The sequence below is a fragment of the Helianthus annuus genome, chromosome 5 (genome assembly GCF_002127325.2).
Source record: "Helianthus annuus cultivar XRQ/B chromosome 5, HanXRQr2.0-SUNRISE, whole genome shotgun sequence".
In the NCBI taxonomy this organism is placed as follows: domain Eukaryota; kingdom Viridiplantae; phylum Streptophyta; class Magnoliopsida; order Asterales; family Asteraceae; genus Helianthus; species Helianthus annuus.
The window spans coordinates 137083639-137096888 of NC_035437.2; the positions used below are offsets into that span (position 1 = coordinate 137083639).

A 13250-nucleotide genomic window follows, 5' to 3' on the forward strand; every position below is an offset into this window, starting at 1 on the left:
TTTGGCTCCCTAGCACAAGAAGCTATCCACTTCTTGACCAGGGTCCAACGGGTCATCCACAACAATTGTTCAACCCCAGGGGGGCAGGGGTTTGTCTTTGGAAGGTTAGGGTTTGCAATTCAGAAAGGGGTGACGGCGCAGCTTGTTGCCCGTCTACCTTCTATTTTGATGTAACTTGGCAAGTTTTTTGGTGAATTATATAATTCCGATAAAAAAAATATTTCATTAAATTTAAAACACATTACGATAATTTAAAAGACATTACAATAAAATATATTTAAGACTACATGCCTACGTCGCTGTTTTCGACTTATTCTTCTTCGTTGTCTCCTTCATCTAAACATTTGTTTTCAAAGGCTCCATCTTTGAAATCTTCTTCTTCTTCTTCTTCTTCTTCTTCTTCTTCTTTGAAGTCCTCTTGGTCATTGTCATCGTGTCTAATGCGGCGAATCGCCCAAGCATGCTCGACTAAATTCGCCTTTAACGCGTGTGTAACACCCTGGAATGCAATAGTTGGCCGTTTAAGATTCTCTCCTCCATTGTTGCTTGCTTTCCTTCAACAACATCTTTCGAAAAATAGTTTTGGCAGATTGCTTTTCCTTCGTCTTCTAAAATCATATTATGCATTATGATACAAGCATACATCACCATTCTAATTCTTTCTTTATCCCACATACGACAAGGATTTCTAATAAATTTCATTGTTGTTGAAGGACTACGAAACACCTCTCGATGTCCTTTCGCGAAGACTCTTGTAGTTTTTTAAAATATTATCTTTTTATATCGAGCGTTTCAGAAAGCGTTTTGACTATATTTGAATACTCCAGATATATATCATCGCCCAAATAGTATCCATCGTTGTTGAAGGACCCCAAAACACCTCTCGAAGTCCTTTCACGGAGACTCTTGAAGTTTCTTAAAATATTTTCTTTTCATATCAAGCGTTTCAGAAAAGGTTTTGACTATATTTGAATACTCCGGGTATATACCATCGCCCAAATAGTATCCATGCCCGTAGCCATTCCCATTCAATTAATCTCTAAATTTATAAAATTTAATAATAAATAACATTTCATTAAATTTAAAAAACATTACAATAAATTAAAAGACATTACGATAAAATATATGTAAGACTACATGTCTTCATCGTCGTTTTTGCCTTCTTCTTCTCCGTTATCTCCTTCATCCAAACCTTTGTTTTCAAAGGCTCCAACTTTGAAATCTTCCTCTTCTTCTTCTTCTTCTTCTTCTTCTTCTTCTTCGAAGTCCTCTTGGTCATCGCCGTCGTTTCTAATGGGGCGAATAGCCCAAGCATGATCGACTAAATCCGCCTTTAACGCGTTGTGTAACTCCCTAGAACGCAATAGTTGGCCATTTAAGATTCTCTCCTCCATTGTTGCTTGCGTTCCTTTAACAACATCTTCCGGAAAATAGTTTTGGAAGATTTCTTTTCCTTCGTCTTCTAAAATCATATTATGCATTATGATACAAGCATACATCACCATTCTAATTCTTTCTTTATCCCACACACGACAAGGATTTCTAATAAAACGTCATCGTTGTTGAAGGACCCCAAAACACCTCTCGATTTCCTTTCGCGAAGACTCTTGTAGTTTCTTAAAATATTGTCTTTTCATATCAAGTGTTTCAGAAAACATTTTGACTTTATTTGAATACTACGGGTATATACTATCGCCCAAATAGTATCCATGCCCGTAGTCATTCCCATTTGCACGAAACCCGGCTTTCGGTATCGTACCCGAAATGTAACCCTTTAGAAATGGTGAAACTCGAGAGTATTAATGTCATTCATACACCCGACGAGACCAAAGAAGGCCGACCAAACCCAAAGGCCGTAAAAGGCAACCGCTTAAAACCAACATCGGCCCTTTCTGGTCACCGCGTGTATGTTGACCTCGCCATGCAGTTGGACAATTATACCAACGCCATTGACGACAGTCCAAACTACCAATCATGTCATGCATTCCATGTTTTTCTAAATGCACCTCATATATTTGTTGAAGGTCGTTCCAAGTCGGGTTTCTCAAGTAATGTTTTCCATATAATTGGCATATACCTAAAAACTTATAAATTATATATAAACGTATTTATTTTTTTAAAAAAATTATATATAAATTATACGAGTAAGTAAAAATATACCGTAGTAGAAATAGTTCAAGGTGTCGCGTGTTGTGTTCTCCGCCATCTTCAAGTACTCATTGTTGATGTCGTACGTGTTTCTGTAGGTGAGTACACGTAACGCAGATGTTACCTTTTGAATTGAGGTGAATCCTATATATCCCCTTGCGTCGATTCTTTGCTTGAAGTGGTCATATTTACCTTCCAAATCATTTTTAATGCGCAAAAATAACCTTTTTGTCACAGCCCGATATTTCCACGTATTACCGGTGGGGAGTATGGTGACGTAGTTGATATCATCGTAGTCAAACAATCATAGTTAAATGCACAGCGGAAGTCTAAAGTAATAATAATACAAACCGATTCGAAAGTATAATAAAATATTACACAATGGTTGTATATGGATCCACAGGCGGATCTTAAAACAGAAATATAAACACTGTTCAACAGACTTTAGACGTTTAGAACTTGCAAGATTCCTTATTAACGCCCTGAGCTCCCAGCCAATTACGTACAGTACCTATCACTTAATCTTTTTTGGAAAATATGTCAGTTTACACTGGTAAATACAATTAACTGACTCTTTTGAAAAGTGTTTATAAAATTGGTTTGAATGCACAAGGCATAAAATCTTCTTTTAAAACTTGGGACAATTATATTTTTAACAATCTTGTATCAGATTTACATGTTTGTCCAACATTTAGGGCTGGTGTTTAAATAAACCGATCAAGATTAATCGACACACCACAAATATAAACTCACAAGAAGTTACCTCACAAGTGAGTATATCTTTTACATACGCAACAGGCAGGTGTATGCCTACACCCTGTTCTTAAGTTGTGGCCATTTACGCTTTTTAAATGAGCCAAGGATATCCAGGACACGGTCATTAACCCCCAATGTTATTTGTTATCAAGCAATACTGATTAAAACGGGATTATGCAATTTAATCATCTCCGATTAAAAGGTTTCTACACCTGACCAAGCGGTAATAATTTACCGTATCCCACGCCCGTATAAGGGAAAATAAGTTAAAAGTATTTACCTGAGCTAAAATGTAATTTTATTCTCAACCGTATATTCAAATCAGCAAGCACAAGTACCTCTACTGGGGCTCTCAATCTAGAACGAAGGTTTTATTAACCTATTAGATTCCTAACGGGTCTTATTTAAGTTGTAACTTAGACCGGTTAGTTTTAAGGAAAGGTTTACGGTTCGAAATCGCAAGATTAAGCGAAGACCGGATTAGAATGTGATTTAGACCCGACAAGTATGGATACTTGTATAATATGGGTAAATTAAACACATTCTGAATTTTGAAGTGAAAATGATAAGGTTTGACCCGTCTCGGTTAATTTATGCAAACTAGTTACATAAACCGTACCGAACACAAAAAATGCATAACGGGTAAGCAAATGAGTCATGAACATGTTTCACAAGTTAATATGCCTTAAATATGTTGTGATATCAGTAGGATATCTTCCATTATGGCCAAAACGGATTTAAAATCAATTTAAGCCCCGTAGGGGTATTTTGGTCATTTTTAAGGTTATAAAAGAGGTTAAATAATAATCTGAGGTTCGGGTCTAAAGTGATCAGTAAAAATATTTATTTTAGTAAGTTATATCAGTAAGATGTCATACATATGTGAAAATTATCGATTATGGCCAAACTATGCGCCGTAGGGGCGTTTTGGTCATTTTACATATGTAATAAAGGTCAAATTTGGAAATCTGAGTTCAAAACTTTTACTTACTATTTAAAGTATAAAAATTTATTCATAACATCTGTAGGTAACAAGCCTTAGGTGCCAAATATGGTTTTAAACCATACTATGCGCCTAAATCGCATAAAAGTCGGTATTTGACGATATCCGGGTTGATTAAGGAAATCTGAGATTTTGTTCAACCTTTATTGTTTAAAATAACTTATTTAATATATAAAATCAGTAGAAAAAGGTTTGGTATGTAAAGGATGTGTAAAACTCATTTTATTAGCGAAAAGGGCATTATCGTCAATTACCGAGTCTATGCAAAAACTCTATGTTATGATCACTTTAAAATTTAATAAAAATTTCCAAAAATCCCTAAATATTATATAAAAATATTGGGTAGAAAGTTTGGTGTAAAAATTGGGTTTAAATAGGATTTATGTCAAAATGCCATTTAATTAATAAAAAGCCTTCATTTTACGATATCGAGCATAACTCTCATTTCAGACCACAATCTGATGTCAAACATTTAGGACATAATTAAATATCAGTATTAAAGGTTTCTGTCTTCTCACATTTTCAAAAATCTCGTTTTAATATCAAAAGGGCATAATGGTCAACTTTTAAGCATTTAACGGAAACATGCAATGAACTAGGATTTCTATGGAACCATGTTGTATAACCTTGGAGGGTTATACTAACATATAATATGGTCCTAAAGGAATCCTAAGGCATAACTAAACTAAGCTAAATCGGGTCAGAACTGAAAGTCAAAGCAAAAGTCTACTTTTGCGACTTTCGGTTCCGAACCGAGCCTAAACTCAGAATTGTCGGGTTGAACATGCCTAGACATGTTCAATTAATATTTACTAAGTTATTAAAGTGAAAAAACTGATTTTATTGACCATTACATCATTAGTTATGAATTTTATTTAAAAACCAACTCGTTTGACTTTTATTTTAATTACTTTGACCCGACAATTAACTAAGCAAACATGGTAATTAAGAGGTGCCCTTTTGAGGGTTTAATACCTACCTAATTACGATTACGTAGCCATTGTTGGTGCATATGTCTGTCGACTTCGTCTTGTATCGAGTCTTGTTTTAGATTAGATAGATCAGGGCACGTTATACGAGAAAACTGTCAAATATGGGTTAGAAGGTCATTTCCCACGAAATGACAGATTGTCATTTCGCACGAAATCAAACGGTCATTACGCACGAAATAGTCATTTCGTGTGAAATTGATTTCACTTGAACCATTCCATGCGAAATCACCTTGCCTATTAATAGTGATCGTGTCTTGTCATTTGTAACTTTCCGGTTTCAGTGCCGAACTGCTGCCGAAGTGTCTACTCGCTGTAAATCATTGTCAAATCAATCAAAAAAACAGTTTAAAGTGAATTGAAAGCTGAATCACCTCAATACGTTTGTTTCCGCCTCTCGTATTGAGCAAAAACTCTTTTGATTGACTCGTTTGGGTCAGAAAACGATCCTACAAGTGGTATCAAAGCTCAGGAGGAAGAGTTCTTATCGATTCAGCTCAAAATTCTGATTTCTACACCTTGTTTTTCAAAATTAACAACTTTTCACGGTTAAAATGGATTGATTTTCACACATTATATGCGAAACTGTGTTTTAACAAAGCCTTGAAAGAATTGGATCTAAAATCGGACTAAAACTTGATCAATTTGACAAAATTTCGACCGAGATGATGACATCAGCAGCATTTCGCATGAAATAAGGATTTCATTTCGCACGAAATAGCATATTCAGGCTCATTTCGCACGAAATCATTTCAATTTCGTCTATTTCGTACGAAATCACTCTATTTCGCACGAAACCAGCTTATTTCGCACGAAACCAGCTCATTTCTTACGAAACCAACCCATTTCGTACGAAATCAACTCATTTCGTTTCAAAGTGTTCATTTCGTTTGAGATTGTCATTTCGCATTAAACAGGACCTCATTTCGTACGAATCAACTATTTCGTTTGAAGGTTATTTCGTTTGAAAGATCAAGTTTGGGAAATTTTGAAACCGAATCATGGAAGAGGAATTTTATAACGCCTTTGCTACTCCGATTAGTATTGCACAGAACACAATGTTAGAAAATGAAACGGGAACTATGCAAAAACCGCCAAAGCTTATGAATATCGAGGAGTATAAGGGATGGGAAGAGCGATTTGAAAATTGGGTTCAAGCAAATTACTTGGATGCTTGGGAATGTGTTGAAACAAAATATGTTAGACCGGTTAATGATGATGAAGAGGTTATTGCAATTAAAGATCTTAGTCTTGAAGAGAAAAAGAAATACAAAGATGAAAAGATGATGACTAGTTTACTGCATCAAGCTGTTAAAGAAGATATCTTGATTTTATTGCAACACAATGGAACTGCGTATTCAATTTGGAAAGCTTTAAAATCTAAGTTTGTTGGAAGTAAAGAAATGATCAAGAACAAAGAATCACTTTTGAAAAAGGAATTTGATCTATTTCGGGGTCTAAGAACTGAAAGCACTAAGCAGATCATAGAAAGATATTGTAATTTGTTAGTCAACATGAAGAGAGTAAGCATCACAAAAGATAATGAGGAATTGATTGAAAAGCTGGCTGATGCGTTGCCACATGAAACTTGGGGCACATACCTCATGATGTTGAGAAACAAGAAAGATTTTGGGAATCTAACACTGATGTGTGTAAAATGCAACATATAAATTACATCAAATGAGGCATAAAACTAACCCTTTTTAAGTACTAATGTTGGAAAAAGAGTGTTTTTTGTCTTCCTTTTGTATTTTCAGGATGAAATGAGCTCAAATTCACAAAAGAAGCAAAAAGACAGCTAATTCTAACATAAATACAAGAAAAGGAACAAAAGTAGATTGCCCGACCCCTCAACGGCATCCTCCCAAGCAGAGAAGAGAAAACAGAAGACTGAACACGCCCCGTGCTCAGCCAGCACGGGGCCGTGCCCAAGAAGCAGCAGAAAAGACAAACCTATAGAAGCTTCTATTGCCCACCACGGGGCCGTGTCCAGTGAGCACGGGGGCGTGGCGAAAGTACAGCAGGCGCATTAATTGTAATTGCGAATTACAATTAATGAAGAGAGAGAGTGTCAGACGGGCACGGGGGCGTGTCCAGCGGACACGGGGCCGTGCCCAGCCTTCTGTTCAGCCTATAAATAGGAGTGCTTGGTTTCATTCCAACTCATCCCTTGGCACACCACCTCTCTCACACTTCATCCACCACCCACCACCACCATAAACCATCATCCATTGTCCATCATAGAGTGTGTGAGTCGTCTCGGGATCCAAGATTGATCGTAAGAGTTCTTGACAATCAATGCCATGTTTGCCTAAGTCTCTTACATCACTTGGTGAAGACAAGTGTTTAGTATAATACTTTTTATTTTTAATCTTTTGCACTTTTTATTTGGTTTTGTATTAATGACTTTAATAACTAGTTGCTTATGTTGAAGGTGATCTTTCCTTATCGTTTGTCCGTGGTGTCTTGGCATTATTTTACTGTCTATATAAAATAAAAGATTTTCACCATTCATATCTCCACGGTCTATATGGAGGTATGTTGGCTACCTGGTCGGGGGTTAAGGGAACGGTTTGGTAAGGGTCTTGCCCTTGTTCAGCGTTTAGAGGTCCTGCAAGGGACCTGGGTCAAATTTAGTAGGATCTCCTTCAATGCCCATAGGTATTGGATGGCGGGGATCCAAACTCTTTGACCCCCTCATAAGTTAACTACTATTAATACTATAACCCGACTATTTAGGACTGTATCCCTGCTGACTCGGACTACTTAGCCGAGGGTAACGTCACCGCCAAAAGCGGGGCCTACCACAATTTGCATTAATAACTTAATTAATTATCTTCCAATAATCCAACCCTTTCGGATTGTATCCTTGCTGACTCAAACTACTGGGTTGAGGGTAACGTCGATTTCAAAAGAGGGGCCTACTACAATAACTAAGATAATCTCTTAAACAAGTGCAAAAGTGCGAAAATAATCAAAGGTTATACTAATACATGAGTCGGATCCAAGTGATTCATCTTGTCTATTTGTTTTTTTATTTTATTTTATTTTTCAGCATTTAGTTAGTTTTTATTTTTCTAGTTTAAAAACCTTTTCTAACTTTTTGATTTGATTAGACGTTGAGGATAAACCGGTACTAAAAGCTCTTGTGTCCTTGGACGACCTCGGTATCTTACCAACACTATACTACGTCCACGATGGGTGCACTTGCCCATATGTGTGTTTAGTGTTAGTAAATATCGTGTTTTATAAATTTAAAACTTGGCTAAAAGTGTAAAAAGGGCTTAAAATATACATCTAAATTATAACACACTTCACGCACATCAAGTTTTTGGCGCCGTTGCCGGGGACACAAGGATTTTAAGAAAGCTTAAAATCGATGGCCTAATCAGTTTTTCAAAACCTTTTTAAAACGCGCGCACATTTTTCTGCATTTTAGTTTAGTTTGCATTTACAGTAGCCTGAACACGGGGCCGTGCTCACTGAACACGCCCCCGTGCTGCATATTTTTAGTTAGATACCCAGATACAGAGACTGAACACGGGGCCGTGCTCACTGAACACGCCCCCGTGCTCAACGTGACCAGTAACTTTAATTAAAACGCCCAGATACAGACCCTGAACACGGGGCCGTGTTCACTGAACACGGGGCCGTGTCCAGCTTCTGTTTCCGTCTTTATTTTCTGGTCCCGAGACTTGGTTGTGGTCTGCTGAGTGGTTCTTATGGATCAATACTCAGGAGGTTACAACTACACCTATGATGAGGATGATTATAGGGGTAATTATTGCACTAATTGTCGTAACACACGCTCGGTTCAATATAATAACTCATATCAACCATCCAATTCATACAACTACTATGAGGAACCCAGGTACGAGCCATCAACTTCATACACATCCTATGAAGACCAAAGGTATGAACCTCCTCCCTCATACACATATTTTGATGAACCAAGGTATGAACCTTCATATTCATACTTTGAGGACTCAAGATATGAGCCACCACCTTCATACACTTATTATGAGGAACCATGGCGTGAACAACCCACCTCATATGAGTACTATGAAGAACAAAGTTTCGACCCTTATCCATCATATACTTACAATGAAGAACAATGGTGTGAACCATCTACTTCATATGAGTACTATGAGGAGCCAAGGATCGAACAACCGGATTCAAGCTTTGAGGATCCCAAATATTTTTCTCTCACCGAAGTGACCAATAGGATATTAGAACACATTAAAACTATCGAACGTTGCATAAAAGAATCTCGCGCAAGGGAAGAGGAATCCCGCGCAAGAGAAGAATTAAATTGTAATAATAACGTAGAGATAGTTGAAAATGTAAAAATGGAAGAACAAGAAAGTGAAAAACCGACACATGAGTTAAACAACGAAAAAGGTGAGTCCGATAATGTTAAAATTCAAGAAGAGTCTAATTTTGAAGAAATTAATCTCTTGTCACCTACTTTCGAAAATCATTGTTTAGTAACCCCTCATGCCAAGTTTTTAAAAGAGTTAAACACTAGTGCTAAAATCAAAGAAATAGTGAGTGTTAAGTTAACTAATGATCAAACCTCGCTAATAAAAGAAGATCCTTTTGAAATTAACATTACACCGGTTCCATGTTTCTTTCAAAACTCATTTATTAGTAATATCACCATTGATAAAGATCTTTGTGTTAACATAATGCCTAACTACATTTTTGAAAAATTAAGTATTAGTGACTTTACTCCACTTCAAATACCCATTTTTCTATCCGATCGAAAAGTGATAAAATCAATCGGTGTAGTTGAAGATGTTTTGGTTCAAACAAATCAAATGGTAATCCCAACCGACTTTGTCATCCTCGATGACGCTCCTTTAGTCTTGGGAAAACCTTTTGTACAAACTCATAAAGCTTTGAAAAACCGGAAATTCAACAATCTACCTCTTCAGTTAGGGGCATTCAAAAGGAGCATAGATCTTGAGCGTTCAATGAAATATCCTTTTGGCAATAATGACCCCCTAATTGAAGATGAAGTTGAACCACCCGATACAACTAAAGAAGATGACCACTTTGTTGAAGAAGAAATCGCCATAGAACAAACCTTTAAAGTTCTTGATCTAGATGAGCCACAAAATAAGGTGTCTTCTAAAGACCCACCCATTGAGCTCAAAGAACTTCCTAAAGGTTTGGAATATGCTTTTCTAGACAAAGATGGTAGTTTACCTGTAATTATTTCTTCTAAATTAAGTAACATAGAAAAAGAGAAATTAGTTAATCTTCTTAAAAAACACAAAAACGCGATCGCTTGGAAGCTTGTAGATATTAAAGGAATAAGTCCTTCCATGTGCACGCACAAAATTTTAATGAATGATGACTACAAAACAGTAATTCAACCACAACGAAGAGTAAATCCCAATGTACAAGAAGTGGCTAAAAATGAAGTCATCAAGCTACTTGATGCCGGACTAATCTACCCTATCTCCGATAGTCCGTGGGTGAGTCCCGTCCAAGTAGTCCCAAAGAAAGGAGGTATGACGGTAATAACTAATGAGAAAAATGAACTAATACCAACAAGGACCGTCACAGGATGGAGAGTTTGTATAGACTATAGACGATTAAATGAAGCAACAAGGAAAGACCAATTTCCTTTGCCTTTCATTGATCAAATGTTAGAACGACTATCCGGCCATAAATTTTATTGTTTCTTAGATGGTTTTTCAGGTTACTTTCAAATACCGATAGCACCAGAAGACCAAGAGAAAACAACTTTCACATGCCCCTACGGAACTTTCGCCTATCGACGCATGCCATTCGGTCTATGTAATGCACCTGCAACATTCCAACGTTGTATGGTAGCCATTTTCCATGATATGATATAAAAGACAATGGAAGTCTTCATGGACGACTTTTCTATCTTTGGAGACTCATATGACCAATGCCTCGATAATCTTGAACGAATGCTATCCCGATGTGAGGAAACTAACCTCGCCCTTAACTGGGAAAAATGCCATTTCATGGTAACGGAGGGAATAGTACTCGGTCACAAAATCTCAAGCGAAGGAATGGAAGTCGATCGAGCAAAAATAGAAACTATTTCTCGATTACCTCCACCATCCTCCGTGAGAGCAATCAGAAGTTTCTTAGGGCATGCCGGATTTTATAGAAGATTTATCAAGGACTTTTCAAAAATTTCAAGACCTCTAACAAAATTACTTGAAAAAGATGCACCTTTCATCTTTGACAAGGAATGCAATCAAGCATTTCTAACCCTCAAGGAAATGCTAGTCAATGCACCTATCATGATAGCGCCTGATTGGAAATTCCCTTTCGAAATCATGTGTGATGCAAGTGACTTTGCCGTTGGAGCAGTCTTGGGACAAAGAAAAGAAAAGCATTTCCACCCAATTTATTATGCTAGTAAAACGCTTAACGATGCACAAGAAAATTACACAACTACAGAAAAAGAATTACTAGCCGTGGTGTTTGCTTTTGATAAATTCCGTTCTTACCTTGTTCTTTCTAAAACTGTAGTCTATACAGACCATGCAGCTATCAGGTACCTCTTCAAGAAACAAGACGCAAAACCCCGTTTGATCAGATGGATTCTACTCCTCCAAGAGTTCGACATCAAAATCAAGGACAAAAGAGGAGCAGAAAACACTGCTGCAGATCATCTTTCACGCCTAGAAGACCCAGCTTTGGAAGCGACCAGGGACGAGCAAATCAACGAAAAATTTCCCACAGAGTCCTTGGAGATGATGGAGAGTAGACAAGAACCATGGTATGCCGACTATGCTAATTATCTAGCTAGCGGTATAGTCACCAAAGGATGGCCGCATCACCAAAGAAAGAAATTCTTTGCTGACGTAAAGCATTACTTTTGGGAAGACCCTTATCTTTTCAAAATGTGTGCCGACCAGCTCATCCGAAGGTGTGTCCATGGTAATGAAGCACGAAGAATTCTCCGTCACTGTCATGAAGGTCCATACAGAGAACATCATGGTGCCGCGAGTACCGCACGAAAAGTATTTGATTCAGGATTTTATTGGCCAACCATTTACAAGGATGCACAAAACCTTGTAAACACATGTGATGCTTGCCAAAGATCAGGTAATATTTCTTCCAAAAACGAAATGCCTCAAAATGGCATTCTCGTTTGTGAAATTTTTGATGTGTGGGGACTCGATTTCATGGGACCTTTCCCACCGTCAAAAGGAAACAACTATATACTTGTGGCAGTCGATTATTTGTCTAAATGGGCAGAGGCCGAAGCTCTTCCAACAAATGATGGAAGAGTAGTGGTAAAATATCTGAAAAAATTATTTTCTCGTTTTGGAACACCAAAAGCTTTGATAAGTGATAGAGGTACCCATTTTTGCAATCATCAACTCGAAAAAATATTAACAAGGTATGGGGTCTATCACCGGGTCTCAACAGCGTATCACCCTCAAACAAATGGGCAAGCCGAAGTGACTAACCGAGGTTTAAAACGAATACTTGACAAAACCGTAGGACTAAATAAAAAGGAATGGGCTGACAAATTAGACGATGCTTTATGGGCCTTTCGAACTGCTTATAAAACCACTATAGCCATAACCCCATATAAGCTCGTCTATGGAAAAAGCTGTCACTAGCCGGTAGAGATAGCTCACAGAGCCTACTGGGCAATAAAAAATGTAAACTTAGACCTAGAAACTGCCGGTAAAAAACGATTTTGTCAAATGAATGAATTAGACGAATTAAGGAACTATGCGTATTCTAACTCCGAAATTTATAAAGAAAGAATGAAAAATTTACATGATAAATATATTAAGTCTAATGAATTTCGGGTAGGAGATCAAGTTCTATTGTTTAATTCACGACTTCGATTATTTCCTGGAAAACTAAAATCTAGGTGGTGAGGACCTTTTTCCGTCACCCATGTTTTTCCTCACGGTGCAGTAGAAATTAAAACTCGAAATGGGATACCATTTAAAGTCAATGGCCAACGGCTAAAACTCTACCGAGGATCCATTGAGGATGAGGAAGAGGAAATCTCGCTTCAAACGGTTAACGAATAAAATCAACATCATACCCGACATGTTACGAACAGGCGAGTGTACATCAAAAACCGGTAAGTCTTCTAACCATTTTCGGAAAAAGGGGCATGCACACGAGCACAAAAAAAAATAAAAATAAAAATAAAATTTTTTTTGCTCGGCACGAGGCCGTGTCCGCTGGACACGGGGCCGTGTCGAGGCAACTGTCGGGATAAAACCCTCTTTTCATAACAGTTACCTCATTCCACACGCCCCGTTTTGCCGAAAACGCTCTGGTTCCAGGCGATTTTCCGCAGATTTTCGACGTCACTCCCACGTTTAACAACA

At 37.5% G+C, this 13250-nt stretch overlaps 1 protein-coding gene across 1 annotated transcript; it reads right to left on the bottom strand.

The window, feature by feature from the left end:
• Positions 1–310: 310 nt before the first annotated feature.
• LOC110943663 (major centromere autoantigen B-like) lies at positions 311–1505 on the bottom strand. Its single transcript, XM_022185398.1, has 2 exons — positions 1138–1505; positions 311–554 (listed from the first exon to the last, which is right to left on the bottom strand). Exons 1-2 carry the CDS (start codon positions 1503–1505, stop codon positions 311–313), a joined length of 612 nt encoding a protein of 203 aa, XP_022041090.1.
• Positions 1506–13250: the final 11745 nt, after the last annotated feature.